At 39.7% G+C, this 22623-nt stretch overlaps 1 protein-coding gene across 1 annotated transcript in view; it reads right to left on the bottom strand.

The window, feature by feature from the left end:
- Nucleotides 1-22623, bottom strand: part of syn2b (synapsin IIb) — a 433604-nt gene that overhangs the window by 7256 nt on the left and 403725 nt on the right. Inside the window, exons 10-11 of the mRNA XM_078543448.1 lie at nt 14417-14566; nt 13186-13252 (exon numbers count right to left, since the gene is read on the bottom strand). Of these exons, the coding sequence (XP_078399574.1) occupies nt 13186-13252; nt 14417-14566 (217 nt within the window). The remainder of the gene's footprint in view (nt 1-13185; nt 13253-14416; nt 14567-22623) is intronic.

Genomic DNA, 22623 nt, shown 5'->3' with positions numbered 1-22623 from the left:
CAGGAAGGGAGAGATAGCACGGGGGTACAAATGTAAGTGTAAAATCAGCAGATAAGGCTAGAGGTTACAAAAATAATAAAAGGACAAAACTAAAGGCCTTGTCTGAATGCATGTAGCATTCGAAACAAAACAGAAGAATTGAGAGTACAAATATAAATTAATAAGTATGATCTGATAGCCATTACAGAAACATGGCTGCAAGATGACATAGATCGGGACATGAATATTGAAGGGTATGTGACATTTAGGAAGGACAGGAAGCTAGGAGAGGTGGAGGGGTGGCTCTGTTAATTAATGATGGTATTAGCACATTAGAGAGGGATGACCTAAATTCAGGAAACCAGGATTTAGAAATGGCTTTGGGTAGAGCTGAGAAATGATAAAGGCAAGAAGTCACTTGTAGGAGAGATGTACAGCCCCCGTAACAGTAACCATATGGTAGGACAGGGTATTAAGGAAGAAATAATGGGAACTTGTCAGAAAGGTACAGCGATAATCATGGAGGATTTTAATATGCATAAAGATTGGGAAAATCAGATGGGCAACGGTAGCCTAGATGAGGAATTTATAGAATGTTTTCAGGATAGTTTCTTAGAACAGTATGTTCTGGCACCAACCAGACAACAAGCTATACTAGGCCTGGTATTGTGCAATGAGATAGGATTAATTAATGACCTCATAGTGAAGGCACTCCTAGGTAGCAGCGATCATAATATGATTGAATTTTACATTCAGTTTGAGGCAGAGAAGAGTGGGTACAAGACTCATATTTTAAGCTTAAATAATGGCAATTATGAGGGCATGAGAGCACAGCTAGCTAAAATGAACTGGCAAATTGGGTTAAGGGATAGGTCAATAGAGATGCAGTGGGAGACATTTAAGGGGATATTCCAGAATACGCAGAATAGATACATTCCAACAGGAAAGAAAAATTCCAAGGTGAGGACCCACCATTCATGGTTAACTAAAAAAAATTTTTAAATAGTAGCAAACTTAAAGAAAAAGCAAAGATGGGTGGCAAATCAGAAGATTGAACAGAATATATAAAACAGCAAAGAATGACCAAAAGATTGATTAGGAAGAAAAGAATAGATTCTGAGGGAAAGCTAGCTAGAAATATAAAGACAGATAGTAAGAGTTTCTATAGATATTTTAAAAAGAAAAGAGTTGACAAAGTGAGCATTGTCCTATAGAAAGTGTGTCTAGGGAATTAATAATGGAAAATAAGGAAATTGCAGATGAATTGAATGGGCATTTTGCATCAGTCTTCACTATAAATGATACAAGTAATATCCCAGAAATAGCTATAAATCAAGAAATGGAAGGGAGGGAGGAACTTGGGAAAATTACAATCACCAGGGAAGTGGTACTGAGAAAATTGTTGGAGCTGCGGGCTGACAAGTCCCTAGGTCCTGATGGACTTCCTCCTAGGGTCTTAAAAGAAGTGGCTAGTGAGATAGTTAATGCGTTGGTTTTAGTTTTCTAAAGTTCCCTAGATTCGGGAAAGGTTCCGTTAGATTGGAAAATAGCGAATGCAACTCCTTTATTCAAAAAGTGAGGGAGACAGAAAGCAGGAAACTACAGACGAGTTAGCTTAGCATCTGTCATAGGGAAACCGTGAGAAGCTATTATTAAAGACGTTATAGCAGGGCACTTGGTTAAACATGATTTCCTTTCACAAAAGCATGTTAACTCTGCTTGATTATCTTGAATTTTTCCAATTTATTGGAGTTCTTTGAAGAAGTAACAATATACTGTGGATAAAGGGGAACCAATGGATGTACTGTATTTAAATTTCCAGAAGGCTCTTCGATAAGATGCCACATGAAAGTTTATTGTGGAAAATAAAAGCTCATGGTTTAGGGGGTAACATATTGGCATGGATAGAAGATTGGCTAGCTAACAAGAAACAGAGGATAGGCATAGATGGGGAATTTTCTGGTTGGTAAGATGTAACGAGTGCTGTGTCAGAGGGATCAGTGCCGGGGCCTCAACTATTTAAAATTTATGTAAATGACTTGGATGAAGGGACCAAAGGTATATTTACTAAATTTGCTATTGAACAAATATATTTGGGATAGTGAGATGTGAAGAGGACACAAGGAGGCTAGAAAGGGATATAGATATGTTACGTGAGTAGACAAACACCTGGAAATGGAGTCTAATGTGGGCAAGTGTAAAATTGTCCATTTTGGCAGGAAAAATAAAAAACTATATTATCTAAATGGTGAGAGATTGCAGAGCTCTAAGATACAGCGGGATCTGGGTCTCCTAGTGCATGAATTGCAAAAGGCTAGTATGCAGGTCCAGAAAGTAATTAGGAAAGTTAACAGAATATTATCGTTTATTACAAGAGGAATTGGAACATAAAAGTAGGGAGCTTATGCTTCAGTTATTCAGGGGATTAGTGAGACCACACCTGGAATACTGTGTACAGTATTGGTCTCCTTATTTAAGGAAGGATGTAAATGCATTGGAAGCAGTTCAGAGAAGGTTTACTAATCTAATGCCTGGATTGGGTGGGTTGTCTCATGAGGAAAGGTTGGACAGGTTAGGCTTGTTTCTGCTAGAGTTTAGAAGAGTAAGAGGCGGCTTGATTGAAACATATAAGATTCTGAGGGGTCTTGACAGGGTGGATGTGGAGAGGATGTTTCCTCTTGTGGGAGAATATAGTACTAGGTGCCACTCTTTAAAAATAGGGGGTCACCTATTTGAAACAGAGATGAGGAGAAAGTTTTTCTCTGAGGGCTGTGAGTCTTTGGAACTTGCTTCCTCAAAAGATGGTGGAAGCAGAATCTTTGAATATTTTTAAGGCAGAGGTAGATGGATTCTTGATAAGCAAGGGGGTAAAATGTTATCATGGTTAGGTGGGAATATGGAGTTGAGGTTACAATTAGGTCAGCCATGAGCTTATTGAAAGACTGAGCAGGCTTCAAGGGCCGAGTGGCCTACTCCTGCTCCTAATTTGTATGTTTGTATGTACTATAAATGAAAGAATTTATTTGTGAAAGATTATCAGTCATATTTTCTTTCATCTACACAGCAGTGGTGGAAAATTGAAAAATTAGTTAATATGCTAATCTTTGTCGAGAAATCTTTTGGTTATTCAAAACTGGTATAACATCAACTGCATATAAAAAGGAGATATTAAAACATCAATTTAAAATTATAATTAAACTTAAATTCAGATAGAAAAAACACCAGTATTTGTGTATGTAGGGTTATTGAATAGTGCAAAAATAATTAACTAATTAATGTACAGACACTGGGCATTTGAAGTTATATGGCTGGATTTTCAGAGTCAGGCTGTCTCCGGAGACTTTAAAAATGGCTGGTGGGGCCCAGATCTGGAAGTTCCGCCCCTGTTTCAGACAGATCCCATTTTAGCCCGCAGGGGGAAGGGGGTGGGATATGAATCGCACAGCCAGGAAACCCAAACTCAGCCTGGTCATTTGAGATTATTTCTAAGCCTACCTTTGCTGTTGCAAGGGCCTTACCCCTCTGAGTGGGAGTCACAAATTTATGGATTAGACATAAACACATTTGAAGGGTGTGTTTAAGTGTCATTATCTAAGTTTGTTAACTCCCCAGCTGTTTAAACATGAAAAAAAACATGCTGAAGCTATCAGTTTGAATTATAAAAAAACCTCTCTGCTGGACTGCTTTGATTGGCAGGTCGTCTTGCGTAGGTTAGAAAAAAAATGTGTTCCTGAATTTTCAATAGAGTTCTTTGTTGTAATTTCCCAAGGGCTGTTATTACAGCTGAGGTCATTATGAATACTTGGCTGAGTTTCAAAAGCTACAAGGCACTTAGCTCAGTGGGGTTAAGTTCACAGTTTGATAGTTTAAAGAGACTATTAAAGGATTAGCTGTCGTTGATGCGGTTACTGATTAGAACTTTGTTTTTATAACAGATTGAATGCTTGAGGGAATTTAAAATTTTTGAATGGGTTTCATGAAATAAGTTTTTTTCAGTATCAAATGTTTATGAGTGTGAGCTGTATTAGATTGTTAGAAGGTTATCATTTTTCATTTCCACATAGCTCCTGAAGTCTGCTATAGTGGATACTGGATGAGTGGACATGGAGGTGTGAGGGTTGAGGGCTAGAGGGCCCAACTTCAAAAACAACTTGGGTGAAGTCCCTGGGAACTGAGGCAGGCCTTCTAACTCAGCCTACCTTGGCAATCACCCACCCCCTTTGCCACCTACGATCTGTTTCCAGGGTCAGTGGGCCCAACTCTATTCTACCCCCGCCTCCTCGGTGCAAAAGTTTGGTGTAACAGGGCTCTTTAAACTGATATGGGTCTGCTGGCTCCAGAAATTTGCTGACTTGGGCTACCTGCCTCGGTACCAAAAATCCGGCCCATAACATTAGAACAATATACTTAAGGATGGATATATTTGATCTACGGATTCAGTCCCGTTTGATTTTGGATACAGGGAGAAATATCACTGTAATTTCTCTAAGTACTATTAATGAGTATCTATTGACATCTTCTCATTTGTTAAGTAATTTTCCTATCCCTTAATTCTTTTTTACTAAATGGACCATTCCCAGGCCCGAGGGTGGGTAGATTTTTTGATCTAAGGTAACTGTATTTCTTTGGAGAGATACTCGAAGGTGTGTGAGAGTGACTCAAGGTTACTTGCCCTCTGATTTCCCATCTCTTCCCTGTGGGAAATGTTTGGCCTCAGTTTGATGACTCTCACTGATAGTAGTTGAAATTGAGTACTTACCACATTGGTAATCATGATTGCTTCAAAGTGCATCCCTTAATTTGTTTCTTAAGGTTTAAATAATAATGCAACAAATGGTCAAATGCAGCTATACAAATTTCTGAGATTACATTTTCAATGCATAAGCAAGTGCTGGATTTAAATAATTCAACAATATCCTATTGTTACAATGCACAATGTAGGTGATTTTGCAAAATAAGATTCCTTCAAAAGGAAATCAGAATGACTTTTAAACAGTACATTTTTCATTACATTCAAATTTCAATTAGATTTGAATGGAACAAATTTGACTGAGTGTTTCAACAGGGGATTTAATTTACTAACAATTGAACACAGTTTCACAAAGGTGTTGATAGCAAAAATTAAAAGAGTCTTGCATCATTCTTTCAGTATGTCAGGGTACATTAAAATACAGCTTTAAATCCATTGCTAACACAATAATGGGTACATTGGCAATTAGGGCCTGTGCTTGAAATAAATTAATTATAATCTAAGAAATCCAATGATCTTCATGGTGTGGATAAAATTCATTTCTATGAATAATAATAAGAAACAAATCTTGAATAGTGGTCTCAATAAACATATGTACATCTTAAAATTGCTTTGTATTTCAGGCCTACTAAGAGATTAATCTGCATGTTTAGGGATAAGCAGCGGTTGTAGTTTTGAATCAAGCTCAGAGGATGTCGATTAGATATGCATAGTCCTTTACTCAATTGTCCTAGATTGTTGTAATACTATGCGCAAGGAATGCCACATCAAATAAGAGTTAATGTTTAAGATGATGTGAAAGCTGTTAATACTCTTACATTTTGCTGTGCTGACTTGTTTCAGTTTGTACATAACTGTAGTTTCCCTCAATGCATCTTTTGTGAGAATTGTCAGTGTAGAAAACAGAGTATGTCGATGTACTTAACTAATGATTTTTTGTTATATAAGTATGTGTGTAAAAATTATATCATGAAGACCCATCTACCTTTTGTGTTTTTATTGCACATCAAGCTGTACAAGTGTGTAGCCACATTATGTAAAATACTGCAGTAAAACCTGAGCATTTTTAAAACCAAATACAATAATAATTTTTAAAAATGAGAAACTTTTACAAACAACTGAACACATTTTGTTATGACCTCAACTGTAACATTAAACTTTGCATATAGCATGCTTGCATGCAGATCCAAATGCATTTTTAGGCATGTTTATTTCTGGCTGTGTAATTCAGTGTCCTCCAGGAATTAAAATATTAAGCCATTTTTGTTTCTGTTAGCCACAACACTGTACTTTATCTCAACAAACGTCTCTCCTAAAGCAATGCACAAGGTCAACCATATCTACTTTATATGATTAGGACAACTGCAGAATTACATGCAAATGATTATAACATGAGTTCAGAAGCACACCTATTTAGGTTTCAGCAGTGGGCAAGAGACCTTTTTCCCAAAATTTCAGCAATAACAGGGTATTCCTCAATCAAACACCAGCATGTTATGACATTTTTGTATATTCATTTCAAGGCATTTTGGAAATATATGCTCCTGGCGAGAAGCCCCACCTGCTTGGAGTACATATTAGCAAATTGCATGCATGCTCCTCCATCTATTAATTTTAGCCATAATGGCCCAAAATTTGAAGTGGCATGGTAATGAATGGCACCAATTGTTTTAGACTTGGCCTTGCCCATTTACTTTTGATATTTTGTCCCTTAAGTTGCTGAAAGTATGAGAATGAAATAGCAAGGTGTGACTTGAGTGAACAAGGCTAGCAACTGTGTATCTCCTTAACCGATGAAGAATTGTAAAATGAACAATGCAAAAATGAGAAGGAAGTATAATTTAGAATAGTAAATTCAATGTAAAATCAGATACAGAAAGAACAATAAAGAGAGGGAAAAATGGATTAAAAGAGAGAACAAAGACAAAGAAAAGGTAAAAAGATTAATTATTTTTTAAAAATCTCCAACAATAAAAACCTGAGGAAATTAGACTCTATATATGTAACATTAATTTCAGTGCCAGAGAGGTTGACTGACAGTAATTAAGACATGATAATATAAAAGTACCTACGTTTTAAAGTGATTTGACTTAACTTTCTGTGGTGAACTTACCTCCTATCTACCATGCAAGTACTACAACTTCACATGGCCAATGCGGTTGAACGGGGAGCCAGACAACAAGGTGCCATTTCCGTGAAACTAATGTCAGAAATTTAATGTATCTTTGACAGCAATTTTCTTATTTACACGTTTAATTGTGCATCTGTCCTCAACTGATGTTGCAGTGACATTTGCGTATAAATAATGGTGAGCGCAATTCACCTCTCCATTGTTTTGCTAGAAAATTTTGAGCCATTATAAGTCATAAGACCTGTATTTTCCTCTGAATATTAACTGTTATGAAAATACAGATATGTGTAAATAAGGGCATAACACTGGCAGAAAGTGTTAATGGACTGTTTGTACTCTTACACTCACTAGTAAAATAATCTAAAATAGGCTTACATAGCTTGGTGAAAACCACTCCCCCCTCCCTGCAACTTTCTGCTTGTAAGGCCTTATTAAAAGACAGCCATGAGAAACTTTTACGTAATTATGTGGGTGTGTGAATGAAAACAATAAGTGAGCAATGAAATCCAGATTAGCTAATGAACGCAAAGATTTCAAAGAATTATCACAACCTTTGGAGAATAACATAATAGTTATATCAACATGGTGTAGAACATACAAATTTTACAAAAGTGGGCATTTGACAAACATACAATTGTTTCATCTGCTTTTAGTCTTATAGGATATTCAGTTCCTGTGGTTATGGATTATAGCCCATATAGAGGTACAGACAAGAAAGGCTAACAAACTGTTATAATTTCTCCAATCCTACTGAACTGTATGTCTCTTTTATAGAAATGTATGAAATTCCAAATTTATAACTGAATAGCTCAGGGACTCAGGCGAATAAAATTGACAGCTTGGACAGTTTTGTTTCCCTGTGGGCTTCTGAATACCGCTGTCATATTGGGATCAGAAACCTGAACTGTATGGAAAACAGTCACTCAATGTGATTTTCCATGGAGTGGCCAATTAATAGCTGGAGGGTGGGCTCACCGTCCAATTAAAGATGGAGCCAATCAGAGGCCTTCGAGCTTGAAAGCAAGAACAGGATGCCATGTGAACTAAGTGAGGGAGAAGGGACTTCAAAATGGAGGCACCCTATCTCCAGTTTTTTAACATTTGAGATGAAAAATAGCATTTGCAGTGAGCCACCATTGTGAGAGTGAAGCCCCTCTACAGAGTGGCTTGCAGCTGCTACTGCACCCAGGCAGGCCGGTCTGCTGCCAGGAGGCTGCTTCTAGGCAGCTAAACTGGCTGGAACCTGGAGGATGACTGAAAAATCCAATTCAAAGCTCTCCATTACAGGACTTAATAGGCCTTTAATTGGGACAATTGGCTACCTGCTGCTTGCACATGGGGTAGCCTTGCTTCCCCCCATCGCACCTCCAGGAAAATGGCCCGGAGGCAGGATGGAACTGGGAATCAGCGTGTAGGCCGGCGACGCTATTTTTAGCACTTATCCCGCTTTGTTCCTGGCCCGATGGGGGCTGAAAATCTAGCTCTTAACTAATTTGTTTATAGCACTTGCCACCTTAAATGTAAAATATTGGCTTTTTTCATTTAGGGAGTGATGGCCGTACTTCTCATAAAATGTTGCACCCAGTATAGGTTTAGCCAATGAAGGGTTTCAAAATTGTGTTTTACTTTTCTCTATGATATTAAAAAAAATCCTCTTGTCTGTCACACAACAAGAACATACAAACAATATTGATGAAGAAAATATAATAGATATTCTTTTCTTTAGAGGCTTGTTTGAATATAATGAAGTCTGAGCTTTTGGTTAACTTTCCCTATTTCTTTTCTGTAAACTGCTGTAGTTGAGGTTAAATACATGTGGACACATCTGTCTAGTCAAGCCTGTAAAATTGGAAACATAGTTTAAACCCAGTTTTCCAGGATATGTCTTTAGTCTGTGAGCTTTGCAGTTATAAATCTGGAACTTGCATTTCCTGCAGATGAGCAATATGGTCCTACAGGATGGGAGAAATACTAGTAGGTTTCTTGCTCAAGTGGCCTGTCAACTGTGGACTGTTGTGCATTTGACAAAGTAAATACAGAAATACATTTTCACAATTATAGCATAGAAAAGTACACGCTGGGTTTGACTATCGCAAATTGGGTGTAGAGGATTGTACACCCATTGTTAGGCAACCTGGTTTACCATTTATTTAAATGTGTGCTATTCTCCATGTCCTATATTCCAGTAGGCATTCAGTGTGTTCTGCTCTACACTGGGAACACATATGTATGCTCACATCTCCTACAGTGGTGGTGACTATTTTATCAGTTTTCTGGACCCAGGAGGTGACTGAGGTTTCAAATAGTGCACTTCACAATGGCTTCCTGGATAGTAGTGGACATAGCTGATACATAGGTGATTGGTGCAGCTTAAGTGTGAAGCGTGGCAAGGCAGCACTGGTGGTAGCAGAGGGGTCATTAAAGATAGCAGAAGGGTTAAGTGGTGCTGGAACTGGTCAGGCAGTAACAGACAATGGGGGAGATGAAGGGCTAAAGGTCCAGTGTCTGTGTTTGGATTTTAGTGTATGAGGTTTGGATTTTTTAATGTATGGTAGCTAAATCTTTATTAATTGAAGGTTTCATTTTTGTGTAAGGGGTTAAATTTTTAATATGTGAGGGAAGGATTTTTGATGTATTCGGGTTAGATTTTTATTGCTTGCACAGAGGTTTGGATTTTCAATTTTTGAAGCGGTAGGACTTTTAGCTTAAGGATGCTGGTTTTTCAGCATGAGGGTTTGGATTATTTGAAAATTCGATGATTTTGGTTATTGGTGTCTGGGAGGGGACTTGGATCTTCTGTGCTCAAAGCAATTTAGGTTTTTAGCATGTTGATGGGGGGAAGTGGCAGATGGGGGAACTTGGACTTTTAAAGTACAAGGGCTTAGATTTTGCAGATGATTCTTGAATTAGTGTTTTATTTATTATTTCGCTATTTTATTATATTTTTATTGTACTACTTCAGTACGAAAACAAAGTAATTTGTGGCACACCATGTGATTTTGTTTGTCTCCAATGTGTTTTGATTGTATGAAGTCTATTCACTGTTTGTGCCCTGTGGATCCAGTAACATGATCCAAAAAGTTAGGAAGCCCTGTTCGAGAGAATGAATGCACATGAAAATTATTGTGTTTTCACAAGTGTCAACATCTAGGAATTACTATGCTGCACATCCTGTTGATGTGGCATCTAGGAAAACCATACATATTAGAATTTGTGGTGCTAATGCATTCACTTTAACATGATCAATGAAGAACAAAAACTGTCTTTAAAAAATACCATTATTTGTATAACAACCAATCAAATTTCTTGGTGATCTATTTAGTTTCAGATGTTCAGATGATGGGAAGTTTTCAGGTTTCAAAAATCTGTGGGGACAGTAGGGTATGTAACTCCTTTTTGGACAGAGGAAAATACGGCCCATAATTTTTTTTCATATGACGCTACAAACCCTGTTGCTAAAAACGCCAGGGCATTACTACCAATATTAAGGAGAGATCAGGAAAATATGCATACATTTAATTAAAATAAAGGTTTTAACACAGAACATCTAGTTGGGATCAGAACATCAAATTACCAAAGCTTCAGTGACCCTAACCCTAGCTGCCAAGTTTTTTCAGTAAGTGCAATACTAGTTGAGGAATCTAAGTTTTTACATGTGGTATAAACAGAAGCTAACACGATCTACACAGTCGTCTACTCCAGAGCAAGAACCACATACTCTTTGGCTCATCAGCTCTTAATTTTTGCACAAATTGCATATTCCATCTGTCCAATTATGTGTTATCTGTCTGCATTTAACTGTTTTAAATATCAGAATAATGTAATTGATAATCCAATGTGTATTATATAATTTTCTTAGTAAGTTAGAACTAAACTTTGTAACCTGAAGATCTGACATTGGAATGAAGTTAATCGACTCATTAGTGGAGAATTATATAGGATATTCGGCACAGAAAATGCCATTTGGTCCAACCAGTCCATCTGGAGTTTATGTTCCATTCGAGCCTCTTCCCTTCTTTCCTCATCTAAATTTATCAACGTAATCCTCTATTCCTTTCTCCTTCATGTGATTGTCTAGCTTCAGTTTAAATGCATCTTTTGCTTCACCTACTCCCTGTGGTAGCAAGTTCCACTTCTCACCAGTAAATAAGTTTCTTCCAAATTCCCTATTGGATTTCTTGGTGACAATCTTAAGCAAAATGTTATGTATATAGAGAGAGACTGCAGAAGGCTGCAGTATATGAATCACAAAAAGTCAGCATGCAGGTACAGCAAGTAATTAGGAAGGCAGTAGAATATTGTCCTTTATTGCAAGGGGCTGGGGTATAAAAGTAGGGAAGTCTTGCTACAGCTATGTGGGGTTTGGTAAGACGACACTTGGAGCACCATGTATTGTTTTGTTCTCCTTATTTAAGGAGGGATATACTTGCACTGGAGGCAGTTCAGAGAAGGTTCAGTAGCTTGATTCCTGGAATGAAGGGGTTGTCTTCTGAGGAAATGTTGAGCATTTTGGGCCTATTGTCATTGGAGTTTAGAAGACTGAGAGGTGATCTTATTGAAATATATAAGATTCTGAGGGAGCTTTACAAGATAGATACTGAGATGATGTTTCCCCTCATGAGGGAATCTAGAACTGGATGCACATTTTCAAAATAAGGGGGATTTAATACAGTGTTCAGGAGGAATTTGTTCTCTCAGAGGGTTGGTAATCTAATTCTCTACCCCTGAGAGCCTTGGAGGCTGGGTCATTGAATATATTCAAGGTTGAGTTAGACAAATTTTTGATCTACAAGGGAGTCAAAGGTTATGGGGGTCAGGGGGGGCGGGGCAGGCAGGAAAGTGGAGGTACGGCCACAATTAGATCAGCCATGATCTTAGTGAATAGCAGAGCAGGCTCAAGGGGCCAAATGGCCTACTCCTGCTTCTTGTTCTAATGTCCTTATATTGATGGCCTCTAGTTATGCTCTTCCCCATAACAGGAAATATTCTCCCTGTATACTCTATCAAAACCTTTCATTATTTTAAATGCCTCTATTCGGTCATCCCTCTGCTATCTTTTCTCAAGAGAAAAGAGATGCAGCCTGTCAATCCTTTCCTGATATGTATACATCTTATATTCAGAAAATTAAATTCCTGGCTTTTTTACTATCATCCACTGACCATTTTGTTAACTTCACAAGTAACATGAATAAATCAATAAACGTGTAGAAATGCTAATCTCAGGAAGATCCAGGATCAATCCCTACTTTGTGCTGAATTAGTTGACTACATCCAAGTTGTAGAGATGCCTTCAGTGCCCTAAGGTTAGTGAGGGGAGAATTGTCCAGAAGTGAGCATATGTAGCAGGCTTGGACTTAATCGGGGCGCTTTGTGTGGACAAATAGCTTCACCGATAATAACAAGGTTCAAATGTTCAAATGTGAATATTGGCCACTTGAGTGAGATACTGAAGACTGCCTAGACCTGAGAAAATTTCTCAACAAAATGTTATCATTTGCAAGAGAGGGAGCTGGGCATGGGTGGGTGGGGGGGAGGTGGGGCAATGAAAGATAAAGGCTCTAACCAAATAATGACAAGATTATATAAAATTCACCTAAGATTAATATTGCCTTGTAATGCCTCTTTTGAGCTGCTGGTGTCATCCTTTGCTCAAATTACTCTCTAGAGTTTCTGTAAAGCATTCCAAAACAAAATTGATTCATTAAACTAAAATGTCATAATTGTGAGTGATAGGCAGACAGAGTTGCCTTACTTATTACAGGAACTAAAAAAAAAAGTTAAAAGACTAAAAATAATGGCTCAACAATACAAAATTAAAAATGCTAAGAATTAATTCATAAATTAATCATATAAAATTTAAGCTTTTAATGATCTTTACCTGTTCCATTAATTCCCATGCAGAGCAACAAGTAGCACGTGGTAAAAGGAAAGGATTAACTCTGAAACTATTCACCTCACAACATAAAATACTTCGAAACACCATATCTAGCTATTGAATGACAGCAGCACTGGACTCTGTATAGGCACAGTTGTGTGTACTGTTTACAACACTGTGGCATAAACTGCAGCTCCAAGGTCACAAAATGTACAGTAAAACATAGCCATCAATTACGAGCACAAACAATGACAAATAAACATAAGACAGTACAATTGACACTGCATAGAAAAACACAGTCCAGGTCAGCACTGAAACACTGCCAAAGGTTGCGCAGAAAACTTTTCTGTTTTAGCTAAAAATCACCATCCTTTTATTTTTTTTAGGAAGCCTGGACTTGTTTTGGTCCTACTGCAACGCCATTACAGTCGAGAATATACTGTAAACAACCTTGTGGTGGTGGTCGCTGCTGAGGAAATGAGCCTGGTTGTGTCTGTGCCTCCTTCAAACTTCCACCCTGCAAAAGAAAATGTTGAATCCAAATTAAGTCTGGTATTTAGATATAATCTATTTGCATGGGTGGTATTGGTCTAGGAGGTTCTGATGTGCCATCAGTAGCTACTCAAAGGAACTGCCGAACGTAATCACCATCCACCTTGGTTATGAATGCAATACTTCAGACAAAGGTGGCTTGTTTATGATTAGCATATTTCATTATTAAAGTTGTAGGTTCGAAATAACTATTCAAAACTTGGATTTGAAAAAAAAGCAAACAATTCACTTTGGCAAATTCTATTTTTACATATAAGGTCTAGTTTGGTTCTCATGTCTTCATTTTAATCCGCTTGACCCACCCCCATTGCCATGAAGAGCTGTTAAATCATACATGACAACAACTGGGGCCACCTTGGGCTACATGTTAGTTGATTGTAACAGCGGAACATTTAAGCCACAATTGGAGTGAATAGAGATACCAGAACGGCTTTTAGTTAAGCTTCTTCTATTTTGAATGCTGTCGCCAGTTGTTTATATGCCATATTTGTTGTTGGTTACAGTTAATACGAGAATGCTAATGTTACTCATAGTTTTGGTGAAAGAGGAAATGTTGCTGCTATAGTCAGAATGGCATTGTGAAAGATACTTCATAAAATTGATACTAATGGAAAATGTAACTGTTGCTGCACATACTGTATTACTGTTATAAGGAATTCTGTTTTTAGATTCCAGTCCTTTTCATGAATGATCAAAGGAAACATTAGCATTAAGCCAGCAGTAGTCTTGCCAGGATAATATTGTACCTGAGATAAAAACAAAAAGCTACTGCGGATGCTGGAAATCCAAAACAAAAACAAAAACAGAATTACCTGGAAAAACTCAGCAGGTCTGGCAGCATCGGTGGAGAAGAATCCACCGATGCTGCCAGACCTGCTGAGTTTTTCCAGGTAATTCTGTTTTTGTTTTTGTTTAATATTGTACCTGGTTGCTTTACAAGGAGGGTCAATTGGAGTTAGATTACATTGAGGTACAAAAGATTACTAGCATCTTATAGTTTAACATCAACATATTACTTCTATAGTTACAAATATTGCTGAAAGACTTCACCATGTCTTGCATTTTAAATATGCACAATAAAAAGATTAAGCACATTAGATAAATGAATATTGTTTTCTGCTTTGCTTGCCTGCGGTTGTTGTGTGGCAGCAGGTCTCTGAGGTGATGGAATAGGTGTCCTTGGTATCAGTTTGTTCATTTTGGCTAAAATTAGTTCAGTTAGAAGTTCCCTGTCTTCAGCCTGGTGCTCGCCAATCAATGGCATTGTACAGTCCATGACCTGTAAAAGATCATAAATATGTATCTGTTTCACTGGTGAGAAATTGTTTCATTTCAACACAAATCCTGATGAAACAAAATAATTGATTTCAAACATTGGATTATTTAATCTAGAGCCTGTCTGCTATACGCAAAACCAGGTCAATGTAAGGCTGTAGTCCTGCTGCTCCCATTTACATTGTGACTTGGTGTGATACTCTTTTCATATGCAATTTCACATGATTATATGGTTATACGCTGTTAGCTCCCTTTGCTGAGAACTTAAATTATACCCTTTTACTATTGCTATTCTATGAGTCCAGATCCTTTAACATAAACTCAGATTGGTACCACTGACATAAATATAGACTATCTCTGCAATGATATAGTGTGGAATCTTGTGCTGTTCGCTGTGGTAAGTTTGGTGGTGAGGGGGCATTTAATCAGGCAGGAGGGTGTTGGGGACTCCACCACCTTCCTGCCTCCATCCCGATTAAGTCTGTGGTGGGAAGGCCCGTTAATGGTCTTTCCACGCTGCTGCCAATTGGCATCATTCCACCTTCATTGGTATTAACCCAGCAACAGGTGGTGAACTTACCATGCGGGAGGTGCGGCAAGGTGGGGGGGGGGGCCCTCATTCAAAGGAATCTGGTATCAGGAAGGGGGGAGGTGCCACTGAAAGCAAGTCCCTGCCCTTGCTGCTGACACCACCCCTCCTTCCCCACAACTTCAATCCTGCGAGTCCCTTCTCGACATCACTTAGCTGTGCCTGGGTCCCTCCTTGATCTGAGGCCTCGGGTGGGTGCAGCCACTGCCTTACTGGCGGCGCTGATAAGTACAGAAGAGCGGCCAGCCTCTGATTGGCGGGCAGCACTTGGTGGGCGGGACTTCCGCCCTGGCCAATTAAAAGTGCCTGAGTGCCAGGCCTTCTCAAAAAGAAGTAATGTTGGGGCCTTGATGGCTCTCCAGCCAGTGGCTGAGACCCCCATTGCTTCCACAGGATTCGATCCATAGAAGCAATAGGTGTTGCTGTTTCCACCACTCCAACAGCATTATTTTATATAGAAATAAAGGCCTGGATTTTCACTGAGTCAGGACGACTGAGGAGCCCTTAAAAAATGTTGAGCGTGTCCCAATTTCAGGATTACCGTCCCTATTTCCGTCTCCAACAATTTTCACCAGTGTGGGATAAGGGTGCGGGCATTTAGCCCACATGCAGCACTCCCAACCTTGCCTGCTCCATTGCAGGGGTGGGCAGTTTAACCCTCTCCAATTATAATGGAGTCGAGCCCTTCAGTAAGTAGGCATGGTTCATGGCCTCTCAGGAGAGATGTGAACCACAGGTTCCCAACTAATCCCAAGCAGAAAATCAAAAAAAAACCCAGTCACCTGTTCCTGGAATTCTTTAATTGACAGGCTTTGAAATACAAAAATAAATAATTTGTTCTTTCAGTTTCCATAGTTAGATTCAGTATTGTAAATTAGTAGTATTTTTACTGCAGTGATAGATTATAGAGCTCTGTCCTGCAGGAGTAAGTTGACTATTAAATTGATCAGCATTGTTTAAGTGTTAAGATGCATTAGAATACTTTTCCCATTGGGAAAAGTGCTTTTATGCATTCAAAACTGAAGAAAACTGTGCTTGGGATCTGTAGTGTAATAATCTGAAATGATTTAAATGCCTAGAGTCCTTTTAAAATGAAACTAAAAAGTTCAGTAGCTTTCACTTAGAGAAAAAAAAAGCTCTGGACTGCTTTGATTAACAGGTCATCTGGTGTAGCCTAGAAAAAAAGCCACCTGATTTTTCAGTTTCATTGGACTCAACTGTTTACATTTCCCAGGGTTTATTATTATGGCTGAGCCCATTATGAATACTTGGCTAAATTTCAAAAGCTCCAAAACCACTTAACACAGCCCCCTGCTGAGATACGTTTTGATTAGCAGTTTTAAGAGGTTATTAAAGAATTATCTGTCTTTGATGTGGTTAGTGAAATAGATGTTTGTTTATTTTTAAAACTGAGTAACCACCTATGGGGATTTTAATTTTTGAATCTGTTTTATCAATGGAAGTTTTTAAATATGAAGTGTATTTGAGCGAAAGTGCTATTAGATTGTTAGAAATTTAATATTTTTCATCTCCATTTCTAAGACAGGCTCCTGAGGTCTGCCCATAGGAGATGTTGGGTGAGTGGCTACGGAGGATATACGGAGTGGGGGGAGGCACAGATGTGTCATGGGGAATATGAGGGGGCATGGGGACCTATGGAAGCCTGGAGGTGACATGGGGAATGTGAGGGAGCATGGAGAGGGCATGAGAAATATAAGGGAACATGGAGGGGATATGGGTGGCATGGACAGGACATGTGGGGTGGATGAGGGGTGAGAGTTTGAGGGGGCTGATGTTCATCATTGCAGGGACATCAGCCCAGTTTTAAACGGTGGTGGGTGTTCCAGCCTGCCAGCCTGGCCGTTTGGCCACCTCTGTTGCTGCCTCAGGTCTGCCTCTGGAGACAGTGGACCTGACTCCTTCTCGCCTCTGTCATCCCGAAATGAAAAAATGGCAGGTGGGGGCCATTTTAAAGGAGATGGTCTGCTGGGTAGCGAGGTTTCCCGGCTCGAACTTCCTGCTTTCTCGACAAAAATCCGGCCCAAAATCTTGGCTTTTAGTTCCAATTTTTCAAATGTTAGAGAACCAACTAAGCAAATAAGAATGTGAGAGAGGTCAGACTGACAAGCAGATCAGTTTGCACTATCATGCAATAATTTAACAGTTTACCCAACTAATTTAATCTCCTAGTAGAGATGGAAAACCACAGCTAATTGTTCAAGAAAATACATTTCTAGAAAGTGTCTTCCTGAATCTCAAGATAACCTAGGCAATTGATTTACTTGTAAACTTATATGTCTATGTAAAGTAGTACTGCTTAGAGCAGCAGCACCTATTGATTCTATATCAATATTTATTTTATTCCTAATTTTTTTTATTCAAGCATTGTTAGATGCCTCTCATTGAAAACACTTTCATGAACCTATCAACATAGAAGCCATTATGGTCAATAGAATATTTAATAATCTATGTACCATCCTAATGACTTTCAAAAATGTCATAATCTAGATATTCATTCGGATCATTTTTAAAGGAGTTAATTGCTTTTGATAGAGATACCTTACAGATATCTTCTGCTATGTGTGTTCACTGCTAGGCAAGAGTTGTTCAATATCTGATTTTTGTATTGCATTGACAGATAAATATTGTAAATTCTTTATTCGATGGACAACTAAGTTACTTAAGTTTATTGCAAACATTGCAATCCACAATCGTTCAAAATATATTGGCAATTACATTGTCTCATTACCTTCCTTTGTAACCTGCCTGGGTGGCCTCCCACCTTGAACCCACTGTAAACTTGAGCTCATCTGAAATTCTGCTGCCCGTATCCTGATTTGGATGAAGTTTCATTCACCCACCAACACTTTACTCGCTGGTTGTCCAGTGTTCAGTGGATCTTGATTTAGGCAGAAATAGTCAGGGGTCTAATGGACATGTGCAAGTCGGGATCAAAATATATTGCCTACGGATGCATTTTTGGCTCATCTCATCCAAAAATAATGAACAATACAAGTAAGGAGGTGTCAATTTGTAGTGATATTTAGATTGATCTTCAGCTACTCTCGGGGAAAATGCATTTTTCTAGCATTACACTGCAGTGTTTCTACCCCTAACTATCTCTTCGAGTGGCTATAAAATATTTCCAATTCTTAAGAACCTTCAAATTAGGCACTCTTTTCTTTATGGTGGTCCTTCTGGAAGTTCCACTGTGGCAAGAGGAGGGATGATAGCATGAAGAGCAGCAACACAGCTGCAGTTACTGGGAGAGCATGTAGAGATGTTAATTCTCCCAACAGTATTTATAGACCCAAGATAGCCTATCTGTAGTTCTTAGAAAGGCAGTACATGAGGAGGCTTTGCTTCTCTAGGGAGACTCTTAGATTTTCATTGCCACCTACAACAAGACCTGAAACCACCTGCCACAGTGAACTGCCTGTTGCAGTCAAACCTGAACTACTTTGCCTCCAGCTCTCCTGGCTGCGATTGGGGCTATCAAATGACATTCAATCTTCTTGCATTAAGCATATGACTGATGCTATGTTTGCTAGAGTAAACACCATCATCACCTTTCCTGTGCACATCCAGAAGCACTAGGAGAGGGCATTGGGATTCTTAGCAATTGCATGATTCTCAGAAGTCCAGGGCCTCACTGAATGCATCCACATTGCCCTGAGGACTCCTTCAGATTACACCACTGTCTTCATGAATTGTGAGGTGCGTGATGTGGGGGCTCTCCGTAACTTCCTGCAACTAGAGCTCTTTCACAGAAGCTCATGAACTGTCATGTCAAGTTTATCTTGAGTCCTTCTACCGCAAGTAACCAGCATCGTCCAAAGACTAATAGTCAACTAACATTGTACAGTAATCAGCAACTACAGAAACACTGTACACAAAGGTTTCAAAATGTATTATATCTTTCATGTCTTGTACTAATGACAGCACTAAATATCACCTGGGTGTGAGCTCCTCCATGCCTATCTTAAACACTTCCTTCATTAATCTGATGTTCCTATAAGATGATTCCTCAAGCGGCTGCCGCGTGGTAAGTGGAAACCTGCTGTGGCTCACTCAAGCACCTAGAATCATGCACACTGAAAATCTCTACACCTAAAAGGTGAGGCCCAAGGCACCCTCAGGCCTCATTTTTACCAAGCAGGTGAGCTGCAGACACTAACTGGCAGTGCACTGGCAGAACAGAATGGAAGTTGAAGTTGCTGTGATGCTAGCAGTGGCTAGGAGGGTGGTGGGGGTTAGGCGATCGTGTCAGGAAGTAGAAGTGGCCAGGTGGGTGGGGGTGTTGGGGTAACTGGGGTAACTGTGGCAGGATGGGGGGTAATGGTGGCGATTTTGGTCAGGGGAGAATGCCAATGGCCCATATTCTTTGCATACGTGGTCACACTGAACACTTCAGCTCCTTCTAGCTCCATGTTCAGGTAAGCATATTTTAAAATCTTACCTCATTGCCTTGGCCAGGAACGGTTCCTTTAAGAACTGCCTGTAGGCTGCATATATGTAATGTTTTCTTGAGTGATGTCAGCAAACCCAAGGGCAAAACAATATTGCACAAGGGCTTCAAACAGTCATTAGGCCACTTATTTGCATATGAATAAGGTCTAATGCATGTTTCAGGCACGGGCGCTTCACGTCAATTTTTTGAACTTTACCAACATGGCAGGTGTCAAACTTCCAGCTCATAATTAGATTGTGCTTCCTGCCTGATATGCTGGAAACTAAGAAGGTGGCTCACATCTGAAAAATGGGTACTGTGCGCCTGAATTTGTGCCAAGGACTCTTAAGATGCTTGTGACCTAGGAGCTCAGGCCCAAAAGGGGGCTGTTGCAGATTGCAGAAATCAGTGGCTACCAAATCTTTTTAGCTCAGCTGACTTTCTAGAACCAGGGTAAGTATTGGTTGAGGGATTCGCGAGGGTCCAGACATGATGCCTTCCTGAGACATGACAGCCTGTTCCCTTCCCATTGTATGACTGCTACTAGTTTGTGACTTAGCTTTCCCACCAATGAACAAGAGGGCAGCATGTAGGTGAGCCATTATCCAACTGAAACCCCTTTTGAACTGGTCTCCCAGTTTGCGCAAGGCAGAGGAAATGATTAAGCCCAGATCTTTTATATCTGTAGCATGAGCACTCTGGGACATGTTCTTATGGTGCCACAGGCTCCTACAGGGAAGGTCCAGCTGCAGAATTCATTGAGACAAATGTACATTGCATGTTTGACTGCTGGGTGCCAATGCATGCCGAAATATCCCACAGAAATTGGACTCCTCCACATTCTTTGACACATTTGGAAGCTCCCTGACTGGTTGTGCCGCGCCCCCCGCCCCCAATAATTCATGAGAAATTGCTGGTCCACAGAACACATCTTTCTTTTAAAGTCTGGGCTCCTGAAATCTGTATCTCCTCACCTCGGTGGACACAAGCTTGTTTTTCAGTGAGCTGTTTTCTGGGTTGTCCATTCCGTCTTCAGTTGTTTCTGTTGAGGTTTGTCTGATGAATCACCTATCGCAAACTCCTCTAACTCACTACCTCAATCACAAAGTGTCAACTTTTGAGCTAGTGCCTGGAAGCAAGTGATGGTACATTTTTGGAAGGGTTGTTGCCTCATACTGTGCGCCTGCAAGACGTGAGATATCTGATAGACCTAGAGAAGGGGAGAAGGTCAAGTACGTGCAATGTAAAAGATGGCACCTGTAAAGAAACAAGCAATTCCAGTGGAATGCACCACTAGGTTGTCATGCCGAGCGCATGTGAGAAAGTTAAGTAGAAATAGAAAAGGAAGGGAAGATGCTGCAGTAAGTGGCCTCAAACCTATCTATCTCCAATGTTGCATGCCCTCTTGCTGCCAATGATATTAATGGCCATTCCATTCATTGGTGTCGGGATGCGAATTGAAATAGAACCTCCTTTTGTTTTTGTATTCTCCCCTCTGTTGTGTGCCCAGCTTCTCCTGCAAGAAAAGTGGATGTGGGTTAGTCTGTGTTCTGCTGAAGGGTTCTGAAGGTGTCTGAAGCAGATTAGTATTGTGTGTGCATGACAAAGTGAAGTAGCAGCAATTTTATCGAAGAGGGTAAAGCCATTGGAAGTGCAGTAGCAGATTTTGAGGGTCTGACTGCAAGCAGAAAGAGCGACAGTGTTTGGAGGAGAAATATGGGAAGTGGGAGAGAGAGGGATTGAGAGTGCTGGAGCTAAATTATACTAATAAAATAACTAAATCAAAAAACAATAACTGTATAAATAGCACTTTTAATGTAGGAAAGCATTCCAAGAAATTTCAGTAAAGCATTATCGGGCAAAATTTGCCACCAATCTGTAGGAGGAGATATTAGGTGCGAGGTTCAGGGCTGAGAGGATAAGAGATACAAAGGGGTGCCTTACCTTAGCAGTTCTGGTGGTTCTCATATTTTCTACTTGCACTGCAGCCTTATGCTGGAAACAAAGTCGCTGGCATTGACTTGCTCTGCCAACTCTCTCCATTGCAGCTGAGAAATTTGAATGGGCTCCATCACCCATGGATGGGAACGAGGGGCTCCTTTCTGAGGCTAACTTGGTCTATAGACACCTCCACCGCAGAGAATCCACGGGCCCTGCCTGCTGTTTCAGAAAATCGCTTTTCACTATCTCCCGTGGAAAAGTACAACGCTTAAGGAGCTATAGGCTGTCTTTAAATAGTAGCTGCCAGAACAGATTTCCTGCCCTCTCACTCTGCAAGCTTTCTTTAAGAAGTGCAATTAGCAGCAACAGCTCTTCGATTCTATTTAAATTAGGCCTGGCCAAGGAAATTACACAGATCCTCAGCTGACTGCATTGGGTGTGTGGATGAGACCGACGCCGACCAAGCTATACCAGACATGAAAATCAGCCTCATGACATGAAACATAAGCTGTTCAGTAGAAGCTGCATTGCAACATGTGTAATGATATATTTTGCAATGGCGGTGGCATAGATTTCAATCTTTCCTAATAAAAACAAAAAAACTGCGGATGCTGGAAATCCGAAACAAAAACAGAAATACCTGGAAAAACTCAGCAGGTCTGGCAGCATCGGCGGAGAAGAACAAAGTTGACGTTTTCGAGTCCTCATGACCCTTCAACAGAACTAAGTAAAAATAGGAGAGGGGTGACACCGATGCTGCCAGACCTGCTGAGTTTTTTTCCAGGTATTTCTGTTTTGGTTTTCAATCTTTCCTGTCTGGGCAGAGCACAAGATGGGGAAGGATGACATTTGTAATGGAGACCACACAATTTTTCTTTGATTATGGAAGGACCAGTGGATGGGTTCCATGACGAATAAGTGTTCTTCCCTACCCAATATCCTTCTGTGTTCACTTGGACAATGCTTTAAGTCAGTAAAGATAGAAATCTGACCTAATCCATTTAAAGTCAGAAGTCAGTGACTCCTGTGAATTTGTACAATATGAATGTGAAATGAGGGAAAATCATACAAAGAATTAATC

This window comes from Cetorhinus maximus, chromosome 6 (genome assembly GCF_964194155.1).
Source record: "Cetorhinus maximus chromosome 6, sCetMax3.hap1.1, whole genome shotgun sequence".
Classification (NCBI taxonomy): Eukaryota; Metazoa; Chordata; class Chondrichthyes; order Lamniformes; family Cetorhinidae; genus Cetorhinus; species Cetorhinus maximus.
This window is presented reverse-complemented; position numbering and strand designations above follow the sequence as displayed.